We start from the raw sequence: 19,061 nt of genomic DNA on the forward strand, positions 1-19,061 counted from the left end.
GGGACAATTTACGTGAACGTTTGTCTGTAACGACCACTGTTCACAACGTACCTACGATAGACATTTAAACTGTGGGGTCACCAAAGGTTTCTTAACGCCTTTAATTATAAAATAATTCGAAAAATTAATCAGGAATAACCTTTATGTTTTGATTTATATAATTGTTATAAATCAAAACATCGTGTTATTTCTGATTAATTTTTCGAATTACTTTATTAAGGTGTTGAGAACCTTTGGTGACCCCATAGTTGAAGTGTCTTTAAAAAGTACATAGTGAGCAGTGATCGTTACATACAAACGTTCACCTAAATTGTCCCAGTCAATGGATGAATTTAATGTGTCAATCAATGGCCACAGCCACACTGTTTTGAATTTCATTCTATATTTAGATTTGAGTCAAGTCCTTCCCCAAGCACATATTTAGCTATGCTTGGTCTTATTATAGAATTTGATGGGGGTAAAAACCGTTTTGGTAAGCTGTCATCATATTTATGTAAAAACCATGAGTGAAATTACCTTTTCGGTCAAACATGAAAACAGGGAGATATGGTATGGTCTACAATAAGATAACTATCTACAAGACTTCAAAAGTGAGCACCTGTATATCACCACACGACCATCAATAATGAGCAAAATCAATACCGTAGAAAAGTCAGCTATCAAATAGCAATTTCAACATGTTGACTTCACAACTGACGACATTTCTGTTCTATAATGCCCTTATTGTATACTTCTGTTCATTTCTCAATAGAACCATCAACATACTTTTGAAATTATTGAAAACGGTTTACTGTTCTTTGAATGTCAGGGGCCAGATAATAACTCGTTCTTCCATAAGATATTCAATATACATCCAATAGCATACATCCAGAGTAACACAAGATTAACAATCATTATATCAGTAGATTGAAAAATAATTACCAATTTGATTAAAACCATTACAGTCAGTGACTGGCAAGCCTTTTTCCTTGGCTGCTAACCTATGAAGGAACTCTAGTGGAGCCGTATGCCCTTCTGTAATTACCAAGGGACCTCCATGTCCATGAAAGGCTACGATATAGAAATTTGATAGATGTTTAACTTAACGATAGTTTCTGGCTTTAGATGTCCATGTCAAATACAAATATTCATTGAGTTTAAATCGTACATATTCTGCTCAAATGTTCCTATAACATTTATATGCAAAAAGAATGAGGTAAAAACATTTTCATTTTAAGGAAAAAGCACATCAATTCCTTTTTAGCTAATAGAAAAGTGTCCCTGCTAGAACTTCCAATGCTGACATATATGCTGACATATATAATAAGTATATATTTTTTTTAAAATACCAAGGCTTTTCTACCTCGGGCATAGATTACCTTAGCAAAACTTAGAATAAGGAAACATGATGCTACTGTACCCTTAAATGTTTTTGTATTGCTTCTTTTTCAACTTAATAGATGTAATAGCATGGCTGGAACAAACAAAAAAGATGGCTACCACAAGGTTTCAGTGTACATCGTGTAAGTGTATGCACGCATTGCAACTTTGAAACAGTTTAATAGAATGAATTCATAATTCACATAAGTTGCGATTTTGAAATGTTTACAATATACATGTAGTATTATGGTTTCCTTATTTTCATAAAATCATCAATATATTTCAAATTACTGTTTTTACTTACAGGAATTAATAAGCTCTGGAATTTGAATATCTTCTGACTTTTTGAAGTATGGTAAAACATCGTCATAACCCCATCCAGTACAACCTTCTGTTTGCCACTTGTCATAATCATAACGACTTCCTCTAATGTAATACATTCCATTGATACTGCCAGTACCACCCAACACTTTTCCGCAGTTACCTTTGGTCTTCTAATGACAAAGCAACGATGTTTTAATTATTCAACACCATTTCTTCTTAAAATGTCCTGTACAGAGTCAGGAATATGGGAGTTGTTATCAAATAGTCCGTTTCTATGTATTTTGACGTTTGTTTTTTTGTAGCAGTTCAATGTTTATGTTGTTTCGTTGCTTTCCTTTTATGGTTGATGTGTTTCCCTCAGTTTTGCATGGTTTGTGAACCGGATTTGTTTCAATTAAGTCTAACATTACAATCGAAACGAAGTGGGTTTAAGATTAAAATACAACACGAGACAAAAAGTCCATGATACAACCACCAGTTAGGCAGGATGCGTTTATACTATTGTTTGTTTGTATCGACGTTGTCAACAACTTTTAGTAGGCTATTTATAAACAATGTGTTTCTTGATGTTTGTAATCATTGATAGGTGATGCATACAAAATTTGTTGTCTTCCTTTCGGTTTCTCTTTGTTTTTGACCCTTTGTAATTCTCTCTCAATTCAGTATATGTTAACATTTTTTATAAATTTACTCGGACTTGTACTAATTTACAGACAAAAAAATCAGCATTTCATCGCAGGCCTTTTGTAAACTGGTTATCACTAGTAGAGCAATTTTGATCTGAAATGGTCCTTCGGATCTGAACAGCTTTCAAAAGACTGAACAATACATCATTGCGTAATTTTGAGTCTTTCCTTTAATTTTCAGACTTATCTGCTGTGGTAAATTCAGTACTGTTCAGACAATTTGCTTGCAGGCAATTAAGATATGTACAGTTTATGTTCAGACAATTCAGTAGTTGTCTACCTGTACATATCAGTATACCGATATTATTGAAAGATACTGAACAGTACTGAATAGTCTGCAAAAGAATTGTCTGAATATATAAGAAACGTTAATACGTTTATTAAAGATTAACTATCTAGTGAATGTTTAAAATGTGCTATTTTATGGTTATGAAAATAATAACCAGACAGTCTAATCAACTCTTAAATTTATGAAATATCGGAACACCAATCCCCGTTAGGAATTAATGGTCAATTATATTTCAAACACGACATTATAATGTATTCTTACCCGGCTACCTTCTGACATAACAGAATACTTTTGTGGTACTGTGTCAAAACTCCAATTTTCCTTTGTCCATAATGTTCGTAGCCATTGTAGTGGTATTCGGGTAAATTCGTTTTCCAAATCCGATCCTCCAGCTTCCAGTAATAACACATTTGTTCGGTCTTCGGACAACCTTGTTGCAATTATACTACCCGCTGATCCAGCACCAACTAAAAACAAATAGTAGTCATTATTTACAAAAAGCTGAAAATTAGATATTGTATTGACCATTGCACATCAGTTCATGAAGCAGTCACTCATCTTTTGATTTTCTGGCAAACACAATGTAGCCAAATAAAATGTAAATAAAAAAAAATGATTAACCCTAACAATCAATGACGTTGTCTTAGTTGTCTAATTGCAAATTGTTCGTCGTTTTACTGTTTTCGACGTCGACTTGTTTGCATAAGTTTTCGTTTTACAAAGCTAAATGTACTTTTAGTTGTAAGATATTTGAACATTGACTTATAAGAAAAACACATACCTACGATGTAGTCGTAGTACTTCTTGAAAGGCTGATCAAAGATGCCATCTGGATCTTTTTCCGCAGTCAGTTGTGTCGATAGGAAGTTAAGCAGTGTTGTATTTGCAAAGAAAGCTGCCAAGGAGGTTCCCAAGAACATTGCTTGAAATAAAAGACTTCAAACTAATCGAAGAACTCAAATATAGAAAATATTCAATGAGTGACCAAACAGCACATTAATTCACGATTGCACGTAGCGCATGAGTTAATAATCAATGTTCTTTGGTAACGAGTTGAATATTTTTCGATATTTGAATTCTTTGATTAGTTATTTTTTTCATTATAATATTTTATATTGACAATTGGATTTTTAGTAGAATTAAAGTAGAAATAGTATATCTTGTTCTACGCATTTACAGTTACTTTGATGCAACGTCATTGACAACGTCTTGACAACACCGATTGGTGTATGACGTCACATGAGTGATATAACCGAGTTTATATCACATGTGAAATTATCGGTTTTTATCTCACTGGAAAATCACGGTAATTCATTGCAAGCAATGTAATAACTAAAATTAATTTTGGTTTAAGGAAAGTTTTCCATAATTCAAAGAAACAATAAATAGATGTTATCGTATATGTATTGATTCAGTGTAGTTCTACAAGTGTAACGTCAAGCGGGAAATATACACTGAACAATGGAATGGGGTTTATATATGTTCTAGCGAACAACCAGTTATGTTTAACTGCAGTTTGTAGAAATAGCCACTTAATGAAAAACATTTGTTTATTATGTTGGCGTATATAGTCAGCTGTGGTCGTTGCTATGAATGCACAGCTATAGAATATCTACGCATCAATTTAGACAAATATGTTGTGCATTTTGAGTTATTCGAGAATCATTTCTTCTACATATATGTACCTTTATCAAAGGGAAGCAAAATATCGATAGATTTTTGAAACATATTTTAACATAGAGCTTATTTTAAACAATGTCTAGACTGTCAAACGATCCGTCGTCAGTATTATACACTCTGGTGTTACCGAGAGAAAGGAATGCGTACACTTGCCTATTATTTATCAAGGAAACAACCTTAGACAGAACAATTTAGTTCAAAACACTGAGATCAAATAATTTTGAACACATCAGAACCATCAAATGATTAATTTATTGATTATTGGTCTTTAACGCCACTTTCGGATCAATTGGCTATATTCCGATGGTCAATTTTTAATCGATGAGGCAACTAGAGTGTCCGGAGAGAACCATCTAACTTCGGAAGGAAACCCGATAGTTCTGGTCAATTAAGATTTAGGTTTTTTCACTTATCTGCAACGTGCGAGGTATGAACTCACAACCTCGGTGATGACAGGCAAGCGATACAATATATAAACTACTTAAACTACTTGGCCACTGAGGCCCTCAGTAACATAAAATGTTGATAGGGTACCGACCGTATGGTTTATTGCATATGCTACTAAAAGTGTATCATGTGATTTTCGAAACTTGGATACTCTCTTTTACAAAAATTATATCTTTTTATTTTCATTTATTTTTATTAAAAAATTTGTATGCATTTTTTTTTTTTTTTTTTATTATTATTGCCAGACAGTACATCATCAAACATGCATATGCATACAACTATTGTATAGAATGTTACTAAACATGCTAAAAATACTTACAAATTCAGAAAAAAAGAGTTTTATATTTAGTCAGCTACCTTTTGTTGCTAGGTTGTTGGTTAACCCAAAATAATTCAATTATTAAAATATAACAAGCACTTACTCAAACCACTGAGTAGTATACATGTAAATTTGTTAAGCTTGTATGAATAAATGACACAACATGAACAAACAGCACGATTAATGTATTACTGAAATGTATGTTTTAAGTTTATCAATACTATAAGAATTAATTTATTTGTTAAGAAAAACAAATGTAGACCACTAGTGTCCTGTCCTCTCGAAATTTAATGGTACAGTTTGTACACCATAACGATTTTCCGTCGTTGGTATCTATTGGTAGTTGAAATGAAGTACAGAATACACAGCTTTGAATGCGTGAGTAACATAACAAATATTGATAAAGCTGTTACATAATTATGAAACCATTGTTAAACGGGTGGACAAACGGAAGAGCAAACAAAAAGACACTGTTATATGTAATATATTTTATTTCAATGAAAATGCAATGCACGATAATGTGCGTTTGAATTTGAAATACTGGAATAATCAATAAAACAAACTGTCGAGGAATATTTATACATGCTGAAACAGACAATAAATATTTACACAAATAAATATTTCAACAGGTTTAAATCAATGACAAATAGAAGAACTTACCTGATCTAAGAACTAAATTTAGCAGTCAACAATGTTGTGAGGTTGCCATATATAATGTTAACCTGTAGAAGATAAATGTATTTTATATGAAATTGGTTTAACATTATGGTTTGATAAATTAACAAATTTATGCAGGTAAACGAATTATGTAAAACTTGTTGTTTTATTTCGTGGGATAACAATCGTAGCAAATGTAAATAGAATCTTTAGTGCTTGTAAACTTTAATATAACATGTGTGGCTTTCTTGATTGCGTCTGAGGCCTTTTACAGCGCAATATACGGTTTTCTCGTTGCTGAAGGCCATGATTTTACCAACAGCATCAATGTCCTTTGCTCTTTGATGAATAGTTATTAAATTGGCTATCACACAGTGTCTCCTCATGTTGAAACTATAAATGCATTTTTGATATAGCACCAAAGACAACTTTAAAAGTTTTGGTAAAGATTCTGTCTATAAGGTTTACCAACATGTTGTTGATTGGATATGCAAACCATGCCAGACGTTCAAAACTCGAATAAGAGGAAGTGTGTTCAAGGTCATACGACGGCACTCCCCCAAATTAATTGAAATTTGAGATTTGAAAACGAATCAAAGATTTAGTTTTCTATAGAAATTACAGCAGAGTAGTATTATTAGATAAATAACAACCAGAAAACATAAGAATATGCATATATATAAATATATAATTGTACTAATGATGAAGAATCTTTATTGCATTAGCAACAACATTGCTTTAGCATAATACAATATACATATATGACAATATACATGTACTGTCCAAAATACTCTGGATTGTGTTTTCATTTTCGCTAGAAATTGCATATAATGGAATGTTCAGTGTGTAGGTATAATCAGTCGGGGTGATTGAAATTTGTTTTCCAAAAATTTCAAATTTGGTTCAATTTTACTGGAATTTGAAGGGGAAAAAATAAATAATTTCATTTGCTAATGAATGATTATCACCGTCATATTTTTAATCATTTGTAATAAAAAAAAATACGATTCGAACATTTTTACATGGTACTGAAAATTGAAAGTGCACTTGTCTTGAATGTTGTACTCTATTATTTTTTTTAAATTCAAGGGTATTTTTTAGTTTTAAATTAATACAGTCAATATTGGTTTTAATTCTGATTGGGGTAATAATTTCCTTCCCGTTAATAAAAAAGGGGCCACAGCGAGGATGAATATGAACAGGGTTTTATTTTCTATTTCTTCGAGGCCACATTGAAAGGTGAAAGGTGTCAACGATCTAATATGTGTAAAGTTCGATTTCTGAATGAACATACATATGAGTCCAGTTGATTTATTTCAAGAACTTCATAATACTTTCTACTGCATTATTCATAATCTGCTGTTCATTTATAGATAGGTGGTATATGTGCTTATCAAATTGAAAGATTTATTGTCAGTTGATTTTGACTGCTTTCGTTGTAACAGATTATGAAGTTCAGAGGTCCAATTGTGAATTAGTCCTTCATAAATTCCTATGGTCTTTCGAGTTTCCATTTTGCTGCCACTGCTTGGTAGACAACGTATCAGATGACAGGACTGGTAAGAAATCATTTTAATTAAAAAAAAATTACGTAGAAGTTGTACTGGTTTACATCTGATGGAAGTTTTTTTTTTACTTTTATCTTTAATTTTGACTCAAATTTAGCTTAACAATTTATTCAACACAATTACTGTTACTTTCTGTCACCTTAAAACCGCTACTCTCCCAAAATTATTACGATTTCATTGAGCCACTACATATCAATGGGAACCGTAATTTTAAAATAAATAATAAATTCCGTAGGATTTACGTGCAAAATGAAACAAACAGATAAACTAGACACTCCGTTAAAATGAGATAAAGTAATAAGGTCTTTATTATACCGTAGATTTGATATAAAGAAAACTGTGTTAATGTTTGACCGTATTCAGTAACAACATGTACAACGCTGCTGTGGAATGCTTATTCTTTCTTCACGATACATATGTTGTTTGTTTCTGCGGACAAAGATGCAAACAATATTATTTTGTTTTCTGTAAATCTTATAATAGTTATCAAAAGTACCAGGATTATAATTTTATACGCCAGACGCGTTATAACTTAGCGTTTATAAGTGTTCCTGGTCCGGGTAGGTTCAAGTTGCGATTCGGACGCATAAGGTTTTAAAAGTGATGTTTTTATTTTGCATACCCTTGTATATACATTTCAGTCAATTTGTGTTTTATAGGAGAAGTGAATAGTAGTATGTCATTATGTTTTACTGTATGCATTATCAACAACTACTCGGCATCTTTGTCAGATTTATGTGTATGTTTGTTTTTTTTCTGTTGTCGTCAGTTTTAATGTGTGTCTGTGATGTCTGTTTACAGTTTTTGCTGTTGAATCCCAATTATTGTATTGTTAACTAATTATGTCTGTTTGGGTTGCTCACACAATTTCCTCAATATACATTACTATAAACAAATATGATGCAAGTGTGAGGTTTCGCTAGGCAATACACAAGGATTAACCCACAATATTCCCGAGTCAGGAATATAACAATTGTTTCCATTTGTTTCGTTGATTGATGTAGTCTAACGTTTGATGTTGTCAAGTTTTGTGGACTTCCCTTTTTTTGGAATTTACCTGTGAGTTCGGTATTTTTGTGGAATTTACCTGTGAGTTCGGTAATTTTGTGTAATTTACCTGGGAGTTCGGTATTTTTGTGCTATTTACCTGGGAGTTCGGTATTTTTGTGTTATTTACCTGGGAGTTCGGTATTTTCGTTAATACATTTTTCAAGTAAGTTCCCATAGAAAGCCGTGGAGTAATTTTTAGCAAACTACACTTAATAAATTCGACTTAAAAACAATGTAAACATGCAGTCGACATTAACACAAGTCGATACACTTTATATTGAAAGAAATAGGTTACAAAAACATTACACTAAAAACCAAACCAAAACATAGAAAAATCAACAACAATGATCTAGTGTTCAACATACAATTTCCCCCCAACAATAGAGCCGTTTCCAACTGCTTTTTTGAGTTCTGATGTGAATACAGCTTTTGAACAAAATTAAAACTACCGGTTATAAGTTTTATGCATCCTAAACGCTTATCGTGACTTACCTTCATTAGGAACTTGCATAGCCGAATATTTGTAAGCCAAGGATGCACTATGGTCCAAGTTTTTCATCTCCTGGATTACTAGGTTTATTAGAGGAAATAATGTCAGGAATATTCTTTGAGATGCCAACAGGCATAAATGGAGACTCTTTACATTTCTAATATACGCAGTACATTTACCCCAATTACAATTATGGTTAGATAGATTGGTACACGGAAACATCCGTTAAGTAACGGAAGAATCATAACGGTTATATTTCCAATTAGAAAAACCGCACAAAATGTGACTATGACAATGATGTAAAAATTCTGAAGGACTTATTTGAAAATAAAGCTTGACATTGGTAAACAACCTTATCATTCATCATTATACCAAGATCATGTCCATCAATGATGATGTCATATGAGTGTAGAGTCGAATTGTTTGTCAGATTGAAATGGGCACCCTTCATCCGAGCAACGTCTTCCTAGTCGGGTATTGCAGCTGCCATTAGAGAGTCATCAAACATGTCAAACGCATGTTGATTAGTTAAATTAGTTATCAGTGAAGCAAAACCCAACAGCATTGGACAAAGGTTGTCAACAAAACTTTCGGGTGCCTGAAATCAGATGATATTTTTGTATATGATTACATGTATATCTTGTATTTTGAAGCACTTATTACAGAAATTGCAGTAGATCGGAAAGAATGAAATTCTCATTCAACTATTGATACCTCTTGTATTTTTATAATTACAACGTTGGACGTATTTCATCCAATTTATCTAAAAGTTAAGAGTTTTAGTTCAGTCTTTAATAAAACATTCCGAGTTTTAACACTGTTTTTTTTTTAATTGGTCATCACAAGACTCGGCTATTTTAAGTGAAGCAACAAATTTTTTTTTTTTTATCTGTTGGTGATGTTTAGTATATCTTCTTATAAATCTAATGTTTTAAAATAATATGCATAACAATATGTTTTTTCTCAATATTTTCGATTTTGTAATTAGGAACCGTGTTCTTTGTGATACTATACTATGTAATGACCAGCTGGTATAGAACTATATATGTACATATACAATAATCAAAACAGTTTCTATTATTGAATGTCATTAACCTGCAAGTATATAGTATATCTATTGTTTATTTACAAAACTATTTGTCGTGTATTTTAGACATCACTATACCAGGACCATTCCCATCAATGATTTCTTTATATAGTGTGACGTCACTTTATTCTATGGTGGGATTTGGGTTATTTTATATGATATCCTATGTTTTTCTCCGCTTTTTTCTTTTTGTTAAATACGTGAAGTAAAAAGATGTTTTATAAATAAAACTGATCATATTAAAAATTTGATTGAAATATGTCATAGGAATACAACAATGCTTAAAAGCATTAACGAAAGGTGTAATATGAGCGACATTTGACAACACAAATTATTTCTAGCAGACATATCATTAGTCAAGTCTTTATTGTCTTTCGTCTTTTACTTGTAAATCAATTTAGAAACATCTTCTGATTCAAATCAACATGTGTCATTATAAGTTAACTATTTGCCACGCCAGCAGCAGAGTTTTAATTATAATTATTTTGTTAATCGTGTACAGTTCTATATCGTTAGAGCATATCAATAATTAAATGCACACACTTTTACACTGCATTGTCGCACTAGTTAATATCATTCAACATGTTCTATAAAGGTGATCTGAAATTGCGTTCCAGCTATCAATACCATATTTAGTATAAAAGAAAAATATTAATATAATATATACACACTCTAAAAGAAAAAAAAATCAAAACACCATCTGTTTAGTCAGCACGTTTGTTTATTTTGATAAATGTATTCGATACGGTAATGAAGCCACTAAATTTACTGTTAAACAAAGTTCGAATTATTTTAAAGAATAAGGCGCATTATTCAAGGAATACATTACAATTATTGTATTTGACAAACCTTTTTGACATGTGTAGTCCTCAACCCTTTTCTGCTTTGTACTTTATTTTCCCTGTTATTTTTATTATCATTATTCCAGCGTCACTGACGAGTATACTGTAAACGATACGCGCGTCTTGCGTACAAATCAGTAAGATTGGAAACTTAAGTGTTTATTTTATAAATGCATAACAATTAAAAAAAACACTTACTGACAACGTGGCGTGATTATATTTGAAGAAGATATATAATACATAGAGGACGTCACAATGACATTTGGACACAAGACCTGTTAAAAAATTGGAATTCAATTATCATGATTATCCTTGAACTTCCAAAAGAGTAGACAGCTTTCATTGCAGGGTAAACGCTACATTTAGAATTGTCTGTTAAGAAACTTTTACATGGAATACATTTAATCTTACTTACATTTGTGAAATGCAGATTTGTGGTGAAGTTAGCGAATCAAATGCGTTTAAACAACAAGAGGGTCCAGATTCAAATGTTGAAATAACAAATTGTTATAGACTTATAAGCAATTATACGACCTCGCCTTTGTATCATATTTAATAATTTTATCAGATTTTGTAAACAATTTTAACATATTTGTTTGATATGCTACACAGATAATTAATTTTCCTTCCCTTTACTTTCATCTTGCTTAACCCGAAACCACCTTCTTTAATTAACTTCTTTGAAATGAGATGATGAACGAAATGACGATGATTGAATCAAGATATAAATTCAACCTTTTGAAGGCTGTCCACGATAATTTGTGCTAATGGCTTTGTTATGTCCGACTGTAAATAGTAGGGTATTACAAAAATACATAATGGTCTTGAAGTATAGATTATGTGTACTGATATTGTTTATCATCTAAATAAAGTGTTATAGTATTTTTTTATTTGTCTTTATAAATAATACTTTTACTGTTTGGTCTGTTTTATCCATTTGACGTGACTCTGTTCTTTTACATCCCGTCATTGTTTTTATTTGATTTTTGGTGTTTTCTTGTCAATGTTAAGCACCGCTTTTTGCGTTATTTCTTTGCGACCAGTTTTTATTGATGGATGAAACCGGAGTTCCCTGAGAAAACCACCGACCTTCGATAGGAAAGCTATTTAATTTGATTGAAGTCGATCGATCTTGCACGAGCGGTGTTCGAACCCACCACCTCAGTGCTGACTGACTATTGATTACAGTAGTAACAACTAAAACTACTCGTCCACTGCGCCCCAAACACTTCAACACCCCCCAATACCGTCATTGTGTTATTATTCTATGATAATTTTTGTCATCATGTCTTTCATCTTTGCTTGTGGGCTTTGTCTATGTGCCTTTTTTCTTTGTTACTTATGACTTGACTCTGTACTTATACATTCCGCCATTGTGTTATTGTGCTATCATGGTAAATTTTTGTAATCTTGTATCTAAAGTTTTTATATGTGCTTTGTCTAAATACCTTTTATGCTTCTTAGTGACATACTTGTTTGTTTTCAATTTTTTTAGGATTATAATACAATGTTGATTTATGTATCCCTATTTATGACAATTTTACCTATTATGTCTGTTTGACTTGTTCGCCTATCGTTGCCATAATAATAGAATTTGACGCGACTGTCATACAAGTGAGAGGTTTATCTAGCTTTAAAACAAGATTTAATCTACCATTTTCTACATAAGAAAATGCTTTTACGAAGTCAGGAATATGACAGTTGTTATCCATTCGTTTTATGTGTTTGAGCTTTTGCCATTTGATTAGTTACTATCCTTTTTGAATTTCCCTCGGAGTGCAGTATTTTTGTGATTTTACTTTGTGCTACGCAACTGTACAGAATATAAATACTTCAATAGCATTTGATATTTTTTTTTTCTGATCAAGAGAAAATAAAATAGTCATCAGAGGGATTGACTGGCTCATGCTAAATTTTGTTTCTTTATACAACAAAGTAAAATAACAAAAATACCGAACTCCGAGAAAAATAGCAAATCTCTGTTTTACAGAAACATTAATACAGACATAACGTGATAGTAAATATCTAAGATTTACAGGTTATCGATGACATTGTTCAGTTGTATTTATCAGAAAGTCCAGTATGCGTCCTTATATTTTACATGTTTACAACAGGTTTTCGAGGCAACGATGCTATCTAACAACAAGTTGAATTTATGCGTTTGATATTTTCTAAAAGATTAATGGATGTTTGTGCATAAACGTACCATACCATAGACGTCAATTTTCAAATCATGACTTTTATATTAATTAACATTATAACAAAATGTTGACTGTTGTACCCTTATTTGTGAAATGTCTTCCTATCATGAATGTTTGTTTTGTTCACACATCGATGTCAATATAATGAAATTTGATGTCACTGTCATAAATGTGAGAGGTTTAGCTAGCTATTAAACCATGTGTTTCTACATGATAAAATGCCTGAACAAAGTCAGGAAAAAGACAGTGTTATCCATTCGTTTGATGTGTTCGTGCTTTTATGGTGCCATTTGCATAAGAACTTTCCGTTTAGAATTTTCCTCGGAGTTCGGTATTTATTTGTTGTACTTATGTTTGAAACGTTCCCCATTATTACTCTCAATTTTATTTCTGCTTTAATACTAAACACAAAAATAAAAACATCTTCAGTTGTGTGTATATACCCTTTTATTACAATTTGTAGATGCTGTAATGAATTTGTACTTACTTTTGATAAACACATGCGTTATCATATGTTACTCCCGAATGACAAATACTTACAAAAAATGAATTAAAACATTTAACTGTTTCAAATTTGCGAATACATGTTGCTTTTTTTCTCTATTTGTACTCTCTTTTTTTATTTGAGTTGAACTAGTTAGTAATGAAAGTGTATTGTATGATATTTTCTATCCTTTAACATTAATGAAAACCGATGATTGCACATGACTTCAAAAAAAAAAGACAAGGAAGATAATACTGTGTGTTGGATATTCCCATGGATGATCGTTAGCCTATACAGTGTTATTTACAACTACCAAACAGTGTAGTGTTTCAAGATAATCCATATCAATAACGATAATACAATAGGGATTACATGTTAAACTTATTTCAAAAGGATCTGTTTTTTTGCTGGTGATTTAATTTCAACCCTGGTATAAGATCAAGATATGCAAAGGAAAGGTGTAGGAATAAAGGAGATAACAAGAACAGAATAGTAAATCGCGTTCTCATATTTCATTTAAAGGTTTTCACCGATAATCACTATTCAGTTGAATGAAGTAATTATACAACGGCATAACAGCTGAATGATTTTGATTACGTATGATATTTCATCAACGTTTAGTGGTTATTGCGATTTAACTGCCGCCTTTCGAGCGTAAGTGTAAAACTTACTTTGTTTACACAATGTGAATTTGTAATGTTGAATTTTTCAATCAAACACTTTTTGACTGTTTTATAATATTGTTGATAATAGTAATTCCTCGTGATTAGCTCATTTTTGTTAGTCAAACAGAATATATACACTGTACCGTGTTTATATATTTTAAATTCTACCATACGAATTTTAAATAAAATCCACACGAAACAAAAATGTCTTGCTCAAATAACAACTGAATAACTGGATATATTAATTCTGCACTGGTTTAAATAAAAAAAAAATCTAATAGATAAACACAACAGAAACACTAGAATGCAACAACACAGAAACGAACTATAATATAACAGCTGCCTTTTTCTGACTTGGTACAGGACATTTTAACACATAATGGTGGATAGAACCTGTTTCTAAAAATTTATAACATAACAAAATGAATAAAACAGACAATACCATGTCGAAAATCAACCGATCTTGGATTAAAACATTTCCGCTAATAGCTAAATTAAAGGATAAAAGAGCAAACAAATTACAATATCAATATCTCAAAACGGATAGTAAACGTGTCGAAAGAGACGATGGAAAGGATAATATCACAATCAACAGACAGCACCAAGGCCAATAATTAAAAACGACAAAAGACAAACAAAAGCATGCAAAATTAATAAAATACATTACACACAAAACATAATACAATATTATGAGACACCCTACGCTCGCAAATGGGTGTAGCAATCGTAAATGGAGAAGGGAAATGTCAAAAAGCTTGTACATAATGGAGAATTAAACTTGCATACAAAACAGAAAAATTGTAAAACAATGCAAAACTACACAAATACAAAAACGAACAACTGAATAGTTATTTGTCAATTTTCGCTTCGGACGCAAGAAATAATTAAATGTGTTGTTTTCAGCTGTTTTGTAATCTAACTGGAGTAGTTTGAATATCTGTAGCGTTGGTTTATAACTTAGAAGTAACATTTTGTTTTTAAATGTGTAGATTCGATCTTCCGTAAGAATCAAACCCGTAATACTATACAACAAACATTTACCTACAGAATGTACAATTTTATGTAAACCTTTAAATTCAGAACTGTTTAAGCAAATATTGAGGAGGATAATCTAAATAAGAACTGATTATGAAAAAGAAACAAAAAAATGCTGGAACAGAATTATTAAGACAGAATAGTGAACAGAGAACTAATATTCTTTAGTTTGTTATAATTCCTGCATGTTAGGTGTGCGCAAAACTGCTAAAACATATAACATGTCTAATATTGTATATGCAACCTATATATCAACAGTGTTAAGTTTCAATTATGAAAGATTTATTTTGTCTGTTCTAAATATCATGTTTACATCATATTTGCAATATTATTGTACTGCTGTAAAATAATTCAATCGGTATACTAACCTATATACTTCATTTCCGTCTTAGAAAAACCTTATCAATTAAATTCTAGAATTAAACAGATAAGACAAAATAGACATCACTGGAGTTGTTTTCACTCCTTGTGTAATTGACATCCATCCAAACCATGCTATTCCAGATTGAATACGTTTCTGAAATTGGTATTGTGCGTTCAGGAGAATGATGGTCGATATTATATATGAAACAGGTTGTGCAATTGCATTTTAATTATTGCTGTTTTGGGAATATTGATGTGTTACACCATATTAAGCAATATTGTTGTCTTGAACTACATGAAAACGACAATTCTTGTATATAAATATTGAAGTCAACACTATTCGTGTATTCGCCAATTCATAGGTTGTTGTAACAACCAAAGAAAGAAGATGTAGTATGATTGTCAATGATACAGTTCTTCACAAGATACCAAATGACACAGAAAATAACACCTATAGGTCACCCTACGACTACCAACATTGAGCAAACCCATACCGCAAAATAAAGCTTTAGCAGGCTCCGAATAAAAACACAGAGTTGACGTGGATGTGACTAGGTACTGGTAAATCCGGAATACAAAAAGATCTGTGAGTTACTGTCAGCTGGTTCAAAGCAAATAGCAAAAAATAAAAATAAAACATGCATCTTTTATTTTTTATGCAAATTGTGTCAGTATTTTTAATTGTGTAATGTGAAATGAACAAGTAAAAGAAGTTCATCATTTTAGACATTCTATGCATGTATACGTACAAGTATTTCACATCCACTCTTTTATATTACTAAACGTCGTATGAGCTGTGTGCGTATTGCTGCGGGGTTTTTTTTTCTATATTTACTAGATGTTTTAGGAGAATTGTTGAAATCTCATACAAGTAATACATGATTAACCCTGGACATTTGAGCATGTCCCATCGCGCCTTTGTTAATGATTTTTAATTTTAGTTTTTTTTTACATGTGGCGGAGTTAAATATGACGTCCATCATCACTGAACTATCAAAGTGACGGATATTAAAAATTGCCATACTCGATAATTAATGACATAACAATAATGCCTCATGCCAAAATAAATAAACGTACAAAAACCTTAAACGGAAGTTAATGATGCAATGAAACACAAAAATGACTAAACGTAAAACTATAACAGGACATGAAATCAGACCTGCGCATCTATACAAGAGGAAGATTGTATTCAATGTCAGTTTTGTTTCAGTTTCAATGACCTCCTTATTATAAAATACGATAAAGATTTCACGGTGATTGTCATGAATACAATTTCATTGTTAGTTTTTTTTTTTGTTTTTTTTTTGTATTTATAGATCTCTTGCAATAAATTTACATTGTATCTTGGTGTGTCATATTTAACATTCATCTTTTGTACATGTTATACACGCATACAATTAAGTTGCATTGGCGAATTGTGTATAGCTAGAAATGTTGAAATGTTGGTAAGCTTTGATATTGCATTTATTTGAAATATAAACACTTTCTACTTATCGCATAAATATAAAGAAAACACAATTTGTCTCGATTTTAAAATATAAAGGATATATTTGTACTAATAGTAAAATAATACTAGTGTTTTAAAAGCTGAAACTTAAATATTTCATCAGTGTTTTTAAGCTAGATTGGTAACATGATTATTATTTTGATAAAGGACACGACAGATAGGTACATCACATATTTCTGTAACTTTTGGTAATGTTATACAGCTACATTTCTTACAGTTACTTATGTTTTTTTTTTTTTTTTTTTTTTTATCATTCGGTACTTGGGTTATTGATGTGTACATGCGTTAATATCAAAAATAGGACACGCAAAAGGGGGTTGTTCAGACATCATAAGCCGTCTTTTTATCAAAAGTTATGTCTGAAACATGTTAAACTGCCCTATGATTATGTTTCTCTGAATGTACATCGTAACTGAATTGAAGTGATATTAAACGTCAAATACCGTTGTTTTTTTTTTTTTTTTTGTTGAAATAATTGCAACCACCTACTATAATATACAATGAAGTTGTCAACAGGACGTGTAGAAATAGTCATAGAAATAGTTTTCTCGTTTGAATTGTTTTACATTGTCTTATCGGGGCCTATTATAGCTGACTATGCGGTATGGGCTTTGCTCATTGTTGAAGGCCGTACGGTGACCTGTAGTTGTTAATGTCTGTGTCAGTTTGGTCTTTTGTGGATAGTTGTCTCATTTGCAATCATACCACATCTTCTTTTTTTTATATGATACGTCAAAAAGTCAAGATATCAATGTTTTTGCATGGAATATTTTTATGATTGATGTTGTCAATTTTTCTAGAATATATATTTATTCCCTGCTCTGAGCGCTACATGTACCTTGAGGAAATGTTAATGCCACCAAGCTTGTAGTGATCATTTTGTGTAAATCTCACAATAACTGAAGCTTAAAATGTTATCATAGTAGCAGAAAAAATACAGCACTTACTATATATTAGAAATTTCAGAAAAGAAAGACATAGCGTATGGTGATCAAATTTAGTGAATTAAAAACTATAAGCAAGCATTCGCATCATTTCAGCTTGGCTTATAAGTATGTGCTTCGTCTATATGCATTTGTTATTATCTTTATTGACATGGTTGTTTGTTTTAATATTGATTAATAAAATAAAAGAATGATATTTGCTGTACCCTTATTTTTGAAATGTTCTGTTTACTTTATTTAAACCTTGTTTTCAGTTTTTATGGATTGTTATGCGACTGTCATACAAGCGAGGGGTTTAGATAGCTTTAAAACCTAATGTAATTCGTCATTTTTTACATAAGGAAATGTCAGTAACAAGTGAAGGAGGCTATTGATATCCATGAGTTTGATGTGTTTGAACTTTTGATTTTGCTTTTTTATAACAGACTTTGTATTTTTGTAATTAAATTTCTTGTTACATCAAGCTGTACTGCAAAAAAGCAGCAAAACGAGGAAATACAAGAAAAATCATTGGTTTTCCCTTAATACATATATATGTATTAAGTTCGTTCATTATAGTTCGTTCTTATGTTGTACTGTTATAACACTGTCCCAGTTAGGGGAGGGTAAGAATCCCGCTAACATGTTTAACCCCGCAACATTATGTATGTATGTGCTTGTCCCAAGTCAGAAGCCTGTAATTCAGTTGTTGTCGTTTGTTTATGTGTTACTTTTTTTGTTTTCCGTTCATTTTTGTACATAGATATGGCAGTTAGTTTTCTCGTTTGAATTGTTTACATGGTCTTTTCGGGGCCTTATATAGCTGACTATGGGCTTTGTTTATTGTTGAAGGCCGTATGATGATCTATAGTTGTTAATTTCTGTGTCATGTTGGTCTCTTGTGGACAGTTATCTCATTGGCAATCATACCACATCTTCTTTTTTATATATGTTTATATTACGTTTGGCGTAATTGAACTTTGGTACTTCTGATGCCTTTAATTAATAAATTCACAAGTGTAAATGCTTACATCGATATATACCATACTTTAAAAAATTCTTGCATTCCTTATTCATATATTGCA

General features: G+C 31.4%; 1 protein-coding gene across 1 annotated transcript in view; it reads right to left on the reverse strand.

The window, feature by feature from the left end:
* Positions 1-5,833, reverse strand: part of LOC143083561 (oxygen-dependent choline dehydrogenase-like) — a 64,028-nt gene extending 58,195 nt beyond the window's left edge. The window contains exons 1-4 of the mRNA XM_076259818.1: positions 5,765-5,833; positions 3,440-3,580; positions 2,920-3,125; positions 1,664-1,853 (exon numbers count right to left, since the gene is read on the reverse strand). Of these exons, the coding sequence (XP_076115933.1) occupies positions 1,664-1,853; positions 2,920-3,125; positions 3,440-3,578 (535 nt within the window). The 5' untranslated portion in view covers positions 3,579-3,580; positions 5,765-5,833. The remainder of the gene's footprint in view (positions 1-1,663; positions 1,854-2,919; positions 3,126-3,439; positions 3,581-5,764) is intronic.
* Between the last annotated feature and the right edge of the window lie 13,228 nt (positions 5,834-19,061).

Source organism: Mytilus galloprovincialis, chromosome 7 (assembly GCF_965363235.1).
Source record: "Mytilus galloprovincialis chromosome 7, xbMytGall1.hap1.1, whole genome shotgun sequence".
NCBI lineage: Eukaryota > Metazoa > Mollusca > Bivalvia > Mytilida > Mytilidae > Mytilus > Mytilus galloprovincialis.